Raw genomic sequence first — 10887 nt, forward strand, 5'->3', positions numbered from 1 at the left:
CAGTCGTGTCCAACTCTGTGTGACACTATGGACTGTAGCCCGCCAGGCTCCTCTGTCCATGGGATTCTCCAGGCAAGAATACTGGAGTGGGCTGCCATGCCCTCCTCCAGGGGATCTTCCCAACCCAGGGATGGAACCTGCGTCTCTTAGTCTCCTGCAGTGGCAGGCGGGTTCTTTACCACTAGCACCACCTGGGAAGATCGGTGTGGTTACCAGGCGAACACAATTGTTCACAAGAGCCTAGAACTCGATGCATCCTGGTTCTCTCAAAGGAGCACTTCTTAATCTTGGTTGAATAGCTTTAAAAAAATACTACCTAGAAGGGTAGGATATGAGGTGGGTGGGAGGGAGGTTCAAGACAGAAGACAGAAGACACACACACACACACACACACACACCTCCCCATACACACACACACACACACACACTAAGGGTGGCATATGAGGTGGGTGGGAGGGAGGTTCAAGACAGAAGATTAGCTGATCCATGTTGTTGTATGGCAGAAACCAGCACAATATTATAAAGCCATTATCCTCCAATTAAAAACTTTATTTCTAAAAATACTAAAAAAAATACTGACGTCTGGGCCCACCCTCCTTTGAACAAAAGAAAGTGAAATTGCTCAGTCATGTCCGACTCTTTGCGACCCCATGGACTATAGCCTGCCAGGCTCCTCCATCCATGGGATTCTCCAGGCAAGAATACTGGAATGGGTTGCCATTTCCTTCTCAAGGGGATCTTCCCAACCCAGGGATTGAACCCAGGTCTCCAGCATTGCAGGCAGACGCTTTAACCTCTGAGCCACCAGGGAAGCCCTCCTTTGAACAAAGGTGAACACAAGGTATCCCTCCTTCTAAAGCTCTGGGGACAGGGCCCTGCACCTATACGTATAAAAAGACCCCCCACCAGCCTCTTGATGGTAACACATGTCACAATGAAAGAGAAATACCACATTTCACAGTGTGTAGTTAACATACAGAACTGGTAACATTCAAGTGTTTTAACATATACAAGTATAAATGGCATTAGAAGACTTCACACAAGTTACAGATGGAAAATCATAGTGGATTGTCATTAATAGAAATTACTATGTTAAAATCAAAGGACCCTGTCATTTTTAGGTCATTGTCATAGAGAGTGAGCAAAACCTCTCTTGGTGATATGGATGGGTCATGGAATTCTAATAAGAGCATCATCATGATACAGCTTTCAAGAAATCTCCATGTACTGAAAGCTGGCTGCAGATGCCCTCATTTTCCAATATACTTACTTTCTGTAGGTAGTTTACTCTTCCAACCGCACCAATTTTTCTCGTGTAATTCATAAATCCGATATTGCCTTCAGTGGAAGCATAGAACTCATTAATGTGAATATCCCCAAATCTCCTGACGAATTCTCTCCACACATCTGCTCGTAAGCCATTTCCCATTGCCAGTCTGACTTTGTGGTCACGATCGTTTGGTTTCTGTAGCAGGAGAAAGAAGAGACCAAACTGAAACATCTTGGGAGGCTGTACTTGCATATTAATAATGGCCTTTGTGTTTCTACATATTTATGTTGGTTATGAATTGACCTTAGTGCATGCCTTTATTGTCCCCCACACATATTATACCCACCCCCCAACTCCCAAACACAGTATGGGCTGACACTGGGAACTTAATAGCCAAAAGACTTGTATTTTCCCATTTTGATTTTAAGAGGTGATATGAGACAACTGGACAGGAAACTAAATGAAGCCAGTATTTAATCCCCATCCAATTTGAAGCTTGAGTCACATGTTGTTTTCCTTTTTGTATATTGGGGTATAATTATGTTACAATGTTATGTTAGTTTCTGCTGTACAATGATGTGAATCAGCTACATGTATACATATATCCCTTCCCTCCTGGACCGCTGTCCCACCCCTCTAGGTCATCACAGAGCACTGAGCTGAGCTCCCTGTGCATGTTGATTGTTCTCTTGATGAGGCTGGCGAATCTCAGTGAATTGTAGGTGTCATGGGAAGAGGTCTGTCAGAGAGCGACACAATCTGAAGCTATAGTCTTCACTTGATAATGAAGAAGAAAATGGGAACACAGTCCAGGGAGAGAGAGAGAGAATCATTTCTATAGAGTCATCCAAGAGCACTCCTGTGAGGGCCTGGTGGTACTGGAGAGAAGACTCTTGTTCACGCATTCATTGTCTAGAGAGACCAGGTGATCAAGCTCCACAAGAGCAGGTGGAGCTGAACCAACAAGGGAGGGGATAAGGGGGGAGGGAACTGGCTTCCAGCTGCCTCAGGTGGCCTGGAGGAATATGCTTTGCTATAAATAGAAATCACAATGGAAAAGCTGTTTTGAGTCTAAGAACTGAAAGCTGAGCTTGTATCAAGCAAGAGAGGTGGATAAGAACTGGGCTGTTTTCCATTCAACCACATTTATGAGGCCCTATAAATATGCCTGAACCTTAGGTAATTTTAATGATATTTTATATTAATGAGGCATTTGATTGAGGTCAGGAGATCACAGCTTGGAGGGAGGAGCAGGTAAATAAGTATAATTTTAACTTGCAAAATGTATAGCTTAATGACCTTTACTCTAAGAGAAAACAGGATGGAGAGAGGTGAAAGTGCTAGGTGACGATGGTTCTCCTCTCCTGTCAAATATAAATCTCGTTAACTGAACGGCGATTTGCTTAAAAGAGCAAATATTCTGAAGAGCATTTCTACATTATTTCTTATTCTGTGAAATCACTGTGAAATGATTTTGGAATAAGAGATCCTTTCTGGAAAAAAAAAAAACTGTTTGCAGTGAGAGGCTGGCAGTTCTCTGACAAGGGGAGAACCTTTGATCCGGTGGTTAAAAACCAAACCAAACAAAACTTGAATGGTTTCCATGCGAGAGGTGTCAAGGAGCCAGTGGAGCAGTGTGTGAGCACTTAATTTTTAAGTAGCGCCTTGGTCAAAATTCAAGTGATAAAGTTCTTTCAGGAGACCTAACCAGAGAGGTGGACAATACCTGTCCCTAGTTAAAAGCGGGCCCCTTGTGCAGTCTTATGAGGAGGAAACGTGTAGGCAGAGAGACAGACTAGGGGCTTGATGCCAGTAGCTCTTTTTTTTGGCCCCACCACATGGCTTGCAGGATATTAGTTCCCCAATTAGGGATCGAACCTGCACCCTCTGCAGTGGAAGTGCAGATTCTTAACCCCTGGACCACCAGGGAAATCTGAGCCAGTGGTTCTTAACCAGTGTATTGAGGAGTCTTACCCGAGAAGCCTTCTGAACTTGCACGAATCTACTTGTTCTGAGCGGGAACCTATTCTCTTCATCAGCTCTCTTGGTCCCTAGGTTACTTGGGACCTTTTATAATTATCAAGTACCGATGAGTCAGGATGGGCTTTGCAGGTGGCTCAGTGGTAAAGAATCCTTCTGCCAATGCAGGAGACAGAAGTTTCATCCCTGGGTGGGGAAGATTCCCTGGAGAAGGAAAAGGCAACCCACTCCAGTACTCTTGCCTGGGAAATCCCATGGACAGAGGAGCCTGGTGGGCTATAGTCTACAGGGTTTCAAAAGAGTTGGACACGACTTGGCGATTAAAACAACAGCAGTCAGGACAGCATACATCTGGTTTGCCAGGGCCGGTTCTGGTTTACACCTATTGTTCCGATGTGCTTCTTAGTGACACGACTTCTGCTCTCAAATGGCCCTGTTTGGATAGTGATTTATAGATGGGGTCACCTTGTTTATAAGGCACTATTCCTCAGCAAGGACTGTCAGCTTTCCAAAGACTATCCTTGCCCCCACACTGGTGTGCCTCACTGCCACTCTGGGAATAAAACATCAAAAATACTTGCTTAAAAATACCGCCTGACTTGGTCCCCAGGCCTGCGTGAGAAGTTCAAGAGTAGCAATTCAGTGTGTAAACCTGAGACCTTACTTCTTCTACATGCAGCCCACCATTGCCCTGTTAGTTCATTTCTTTGTCTAATTAGACTGTAAGCTCCTTTGAGTCCAAATCTCTCTATATATCGTCCATAGTGCCTGGCCCTGTGCTTGGCATAGAGTGTAATTCCCGTAGTAAAAGAAGACATAACCTCCGCCATGAAAACACCAGCCATCCTGTTTAACAGTTAACAGCTGGGACATCCACACCAGGGAGAGCTTAGGATGCAGGAGGCTGCAGCGCTCTGAAATGTGGGAAGTGGGCTGGCCTCACAGGTGCATCTGTCACCTGCAGGTGCCAGGTAGCTGGGCTCACAGTCATAATACCACCAGCTTAGTGTTCATCATAAACGAGAGATCCAATTACACCAGCAAAAGGGATTAAGGCTGTAGGCTGGAAATGTTTGAGAGTTCTTGAAGCCTTTGGAGATGTCTGGTTCTCACCTAAGCTTTTGATCACCAGGGCTTGCGAGTAGCAGTGTTTCTCTTTTTGGAATTTCCTCATCACCAGAGCCACTCCCCAGAGGAACTGTATTTTAGGTCAAGGGTCACCTGCTCATTTGTTTTTTTAAACAAAGATCAAACATTCTATTCCACGTTACAGGTGAGGTGCAACATGCAAACACACCTGGGGCATTTTAATCCATCACGGATTGAATGACTGATGAAGGGTCAGAGGTCAGGGTGTTGAGAGAGGGTGCAGGGTGCCAGGTAATCAGAGAAAGCAGAAGACTTTTATTGAGGGTTTTGCTATGTGTCAGGAAATTGCCCTGTATTATCTAAGGTCCGAAGGAGCCCTACTGAAATGTGAGAGATAATCAAGTATTTGCCTCAGATTACAGTTGAGGAAACAGAACTTTGAAAAGTTTAAAGTAACTTGCCCAAGATCACACAGGTAGAAACACAGTTGACCCAAAATTCAAATCCAAATTTATATGACTTCGGAGAGCATGCTTTTCCTTAGTTAAAAAAAAGCAACATACACACTCACACACAGAGTTTAAGAACCCAACAGTACTGAAAGGCTTTTACAAGAAGAAATGTTATTCCATTTATCTGTCTTTATCCTTTGACTCCAGCCTACTACCCAGAGGCAGATGCTTTTAATGCTTGTTGCTGCTGCTTCTCACCTCTGTGTTTCTAAATGAAAATATCTGCCATCTTTCGAGTAAACACTTTAGACATTATTTACTGATTTCCCATTGTGCTGGACAGAGAAGGCAATGGCACCCCACTCCAGTACTCTCACCTGGAAAATCCCATGGACGGAGGAGCCTGGTGGGCCGAAGTCCATGGGGTCACTAAGAGTCGGACAAGACTCAGCGACTTCACTTTCACTTTTCACTTTCATGCATTGGAGAAGGAAATGGCAACCCACTCCAGTGTTCTTGCCTGGAGAATCCCAGGGACGGGGGAGCCTCGTGGGCTGCCGTCTATGGGGTCACACAGAGTCGGACACGACTGAAGCGACTTAGCAGCAGCAGCAGTAGCAGCAGCAGCAGCATTGTACTGGATGGGGATTAAACTCTCTCTCAATTTTCCAATATCACAATTTTTTGTTAAAACAATATTAAATGTTCACATTATTCTGCCCCTAACTCACCACTGATGAACTCAGTAACATACTATGAACAAATTCTTGAACAAATGTTTGTTTTTCCTAGGAATAATTTCCTCCCTGCCCATTTGTTTGATTTTCTTAGTTTTTATTTATAGTTCTTTCCTTATCCTCCAAAAGCATCTAAATACAATACTCCTTCTATCAGACGATACAATTTCCTTTTTTCCATTTTTCTTCCTTTTATCCTTTTGTTCCAATCTGGACTAGTTGTTCTCCAGGCGTAGGAATATCCTTTGTCTCTTTTCCCTGGATTCTGGGTCTTCCTTTTTCTTTTTTTACTCTCCTGTTTGGATGGAATACTTTCTCTAGGAACTTCCTAAAGGAGGGTATACAGGAGGTAAGGTTTTTTTTTTTTTTAAACTTTGAATGTCTGAAAATCTTATTTTACACTTGATTAATAATTTGGTTGTATATAAAATTCTAGATCGTTAATAATGTTTACTTAGAATTTTGAAGGCACAGCTTCCTGTGTCTTCCAGCTTGAGTGTTGCTGTTGGCAAGTCAAATGTTATTCGTATAGAATCCTCTCTCTCTTTTGATAGTCTTAAATAACATCATAGTGTAGTTTAAGCATTAAAAAAAAATTCCACTCATTTTCTTAGGTACTCAATTAGCCCTTTCAATGCATCCTTCAGTTTTGGTAAGTTTTCTTCTGTTATTTCTTAACAATTTCCTCCTCTCCATTTTTGCTATCCTTTCCCTAATGTCCTATTAATCAGATACTGAATCTTTTGGATCCTCTAATTTTCTTATTTTGTTTACACTCATGTCCATCACTTTATCTTTCCTCCAATTTCCTATAAGATTACTCAACTTTATCTGCCAACTTTTCTATGGATTAAGTAATTTTTAAATCATATTTTTATTTTTCAGAAGGCATTATTGTGGCTTTTTTAGTAGCATACTATTTTTGGTGTATGGATATAATATCTTCTGTAACATTTCTGAGAATATTAATTATTGATTTCTGGAAGTCATCTTCTACTGTCTGAATTAATGCTCTTTCTTCTTCTTTTTTAAAAATGATCTTTCCTGTTAGAGGTTTTCCTTTGGAATCTGTTCATATTTAGGAGTAAGACAACCCAGGTGGCACTAAGTGGTAAAGAACCCACCTGCCAATGTAGGAGACATAAAAGACGCAGGTTCGATCCCTGGGTTGGGAAGATCCCCTGGAGGAGGGCACGGCAACCCACTCCAGTATTCTTGCCTGGAGAATCCCATGGACAGAGGAGCCTGATGGGTTACAGCCCATGGGGTCACACAGAGTTGGATACCAATGAAGCAACTGACACACACAAGGCAACCAAAAGATGCTCGAGCTGCTTGTCTAGTGAAGTGGCAGTGAGCCAATGGCCAGTTTCTTTTCTGGGAAAGTTTAGTTCTCCCTAAGAATAACTCCCTAAGATGGCTGGATGGCATCACCAATGCAATGGACATGAACTTGGGCAAACTCCAGGAGGTGGTGAGGGTCAGGGAAGCCTGGCGTGCTGCAGTCCATAGGATCGAGAAGAGACAGACACAACTAGGGGACTGAACAGCAACAACAAAGCACAGCTCTCCTCCGACGTCTTGCCTGCAAGCATCACTTACAGCCAGAGTTCTGAAAGCTGTGCAGGGCAAGGGAGCTGGTCAGTAAGTAGACAATTACTCAATCTCTGCTCTCAGTGCCTCAACCCCTGCCCTCCTCTGCTCCTAGGGTCCGTGAGAAGTTCAGAGCTTCTCTAGGTCTTCCCCAGACCATAAATCTCCTGTCTCTGATAAAAGATTGAGAGAGGTTGACTATGCTGCTCAAATGCTCAGAGTTCAGACCTGCTGCCTCCAGAGTCCTTGCTCTTAAGCACTACATTAAGTCTGTTAAGGTACTGACTAATGTACTGTAATAAACTGAACTCCTGCCCTAAGGTGGCTGGTGCATTTCTCCCTAGTCCTCTACTTTACCAAGGGAGCTACTGAACGTGACTTAGGAGAGGGAGGAGAAGCATCTTCTCAACATTGCCCCAGATTCTCCTGATGAACCAGGTCATTCTGTGGATGGGTGTCATTTGGTTCATATGCTTAGCTAGGGTAGGAGTTGCCTCCCTGATATCCAATGCCTGGGGGCTGACGGTAGAGTTAGCCGCTCCAGGATCAGCCTATTTCAGGAGCTCGAAGGCCGAGGGCATTTCTGATGACATTAATGCAAGCCTTCCACCATCAGTTTTAGTTTATATCCACTTTTGTTGTTATTGCTGCAAATGGCAATATTTCATTCTTTTTTTATAGCTGAGTAGTATATTATTGTACATATCTATCATCTCCTCTTTTTTAACTTTTTATTTTTTAGTGGAGTATAGTTGATTAACAATGCTGTGAAAATTTCAGATGTACATAAAAATGATTCAGTTATACATATACATGTTTCTAATCTTTTAAAAATTCTTTTCCCATTTAGGTTGTTATATAATCTTGAGCAGAGTTCCCTGCGCTATAGAGTGGGTCTTTGCTGGTTATCCATTTTAAATATAGCACTGTGTACATGTCGATGCCAAGCTCCCTAGTTATTCCTTCCCCCGCCGGCAACCATAAATTTGTTCTTTAAGTCTGTGAGTCTATTTCCGTTTTGTAAATGAGTTCATTTATATATTTCTTTTAAGATTCCATATTTAACTGATAACATAGGATATTTCTCTTTCACTGTCTGACTCACTTCAGTCAGTATGACACCCTCTAGGTCATCCATATTGCTGCAAATGGCATTATGTCATTCTTTTAAATGGCTGAGTAATATTCTATTATATACATGTGCCACATCTTTATCCATTCTTCTGTTGATGGACATTTAGGTTGTTTCCATGCCTTGGCTACTGTAAACTGCTGCAGTGAACACTGGGGTGCATGTACCCTTTTGGACCATGTTTTACTCTGGATATAAGCCCAGGAGTGGGATTGATGGATCAAATGGTAGCTCTATTTTTAGTTTTTCAAGGAATCTCCATACTGTTCTCCAGAGTGGCTGTACCAGTTTACATTCCCACCAACACTATAGGAGGGTTCCCTCTTCTTCACACCCTCTCCAGCATTTATTGTTTGTAGATTTTTTTGATGATGGCCATTCTGACCATTATGCTACCTCACTGCATTTTTGATTTGCATTTTCTATACAAAAGATCATAACATTTTAAAAACCTTCAACTGAAGGTTTTTTGAGATGACTTTGAGCATTTCTTACAATACTAATAAGTATTTTCCAGACAAACCAGACCAGAACTCAGGGGTGGGGTAAATCAAGGGCAAACAGAAACTCCAAATCTCTTTCTAGATTAGAGGTTGTCCATGTACTACTATTATACAACAAATCATAATATATTTTGATGATGTAAAACTCCAATCAAACTGAATGCTTTCCAGCATCTGAGACAATATTAATAAAAAGGAAATGTGGAAATGTGTGTATGTGTATGAACCTGAAAAAGTGACATATGAACGTGTTTATTTTCCTCAACTCCAAAGGTGGCGCCCCTTAGAACTAACAGGAAAAAACCTAACATGCCCCCTCCCCCAGGAGACTTCTAACTGACAAGGAAGTGTTTTTAAGAAGAACAAGAGAAGAACTGACAAGAGAAGAAAAGCCAAACAGCAGGGCCCTATATGGATTTCTGGGGTTTGATACTGCTGCTGCTGCTGCTGCTAAGTCACTTCAGTCATGTCCAACTCTGTGCAACCCCACAGACAGCAGCCCACCAGGCTCCCCTGTCCCTGGGATTCTCCAGGCAAGAACACTAGAGTGGGTTGCCATTTCCTTCTCCAATGCATGAAAGTGAAAAGTGAAAGTGAAGTCACGCAGTCGTGTCTGACTCTTTGCGACCCCATGGACTGCAGCCACCAGGCTCCTCTGCCCATGGGATTTTCCAGGCAAGACTACTGGAGTGGGGTGCCACTGCCTTCTCCGGGGTTTGATACAGAGGCATGCAATCTTTCACACCAGGTGGAATATTAATGTGAAAAACACTCAATAATGACATCAACAAAAATTGCTATGGGAAAGGTCCTCACCCAACTCATAGCTAATTATGACCCTCAGGAAATCTGTTGAATCTGCCTCATGAATTAGCATAATGTGTGCTAAGCCCAAATATTTTTGCGGAACACATTACTTCCCTCAAGTCAATTACATATCTTTCAGGAGCAAGAATTTAGAGGTTCATTCAGCAAAATTTGTTGATGCCTAGAATGTGCCAGATATAGATCTCAGTGCCAGAGATCTGGCAATCAACAAAGCCCCTGGTGCATGGAGCTTTCATATAACTGGAGGAGAAAGACAACAGTCATACAAACCTGCACTCTGTCAGGAGTGACAGTGGCACAGAAAGCAGTAACCCACAGATGCATGGTAAGGGGCAGGATGCGATGCTTGAGAATTAGTAGGAAGGATCTCTCTAATGAAGTGACATGTGGGCAGAGACCACATGAAGTAAGAAGAGAAAGAACTAAGGCAAGAGCATCTTATACTTCTTTATGTCACACTGCTTCTGTTACAGGCATACCCTGCTTCATTGTGCTTTGCAGATACTTCTTTTTTTTTTTCCCCCACAAATTGAAGGTTGGTGGCAAGCCAGCATTATCAGATGATGGTTAACATTTTTAGCAATAAGGTATTTAAAATTAAAGTATCAGTCAGTCAATTCAGTCGCTCAGTCATGTCCGACTCTTTGTGACTCCATGAATCGCAGCACGCCAGGCCTCCCTGTCTATTACCAACTCTCAGAGTTCACTCAGACTCAGGTCCATCGAGTAGGTGATGAAATCCAGCCATCTCATCCTCTTTTGTCCCCTTATCCTCCTGCCCCCAATCCCTCCCAGCATCAGAGTCTTTTCCAATGAGTCAACTCTTCGAATGAGGTGCCCAAAGTACTGGAGTTTCAGCTTTAGCATCATTCCTTCCAAAGAAATCCCAGGGCTGATCTCCTTCAGAATGGACTGGTTGGATCTCCTTGCAGTCCAAGGGACTCTCAAGAGTCTTCTCCAACACCACAGTTCAAAAGCATCAATTCTTTGGCGCTCAGCTTTCTTCACAGTCCAACTCTCACATCCATGCATGACCACTGGAAAAACCATAGCCTTGACTAGACAGACCTTTGTTGGCAAAGTAATGTCTCTGCTTTTGAATATGCTATCTAGGTTGGTCATAACATTTCTTCCAAGGAGTAAGCATCTTTTAATTTCTTGGCTGCAGTCACCATCTGCAGTGATTTTGGAGCCCCCAAAAATAAAGTCTGACACTGTTTCCACTGTTTCCCCATCTATTTCCCATGAAGTGATGGGACCGGATGCCATGATCTTTGTTTTCTGAATGTTGAACTTTAAGCCA

The 10887-nt window shown here is 42.8% G+C and overlaps 1 protein-coding gene across 1 annotated transcript in view; it reads right to left on the reverse strand.

Moving 5' to 3' along the window:
• The window catches only part of SLC27A2 (solute carrier family 27 (fatty acid transporter), member 2), a 56125-nt gene that overhangs the window by 14012 nt on the left and 31226 nt on the right, over positions 1-10887 (reverse strand). The window contains exon 5 of the mRNA XM_010839504.1: positions 1271-1465. Coding sequence (XP_010837806.1) covers positions 1271-1465 — 195 coding nt within the window. The remainder of the gene's footprint in view (positions 1-1270; positions 1466-10887) is intronic.

The sequence above is a fragment of the Bison bison genome, unplaced genomic scaffold (genome assembly GCF_000754665.1).
Source record: "Bison bison bison isolate TAMUID 2011002044 unplaced genomic scaffold, Bison_UMD1.0 scf7180017864118, whole genome shotgun sequence".
Classification (NCBI taxonomy): domain Eukaryota; kingdom Metazoa; phylum Chordata; class Mammalia; order Artiodactyla; family Bovidae; genus Bison; species Bison bison.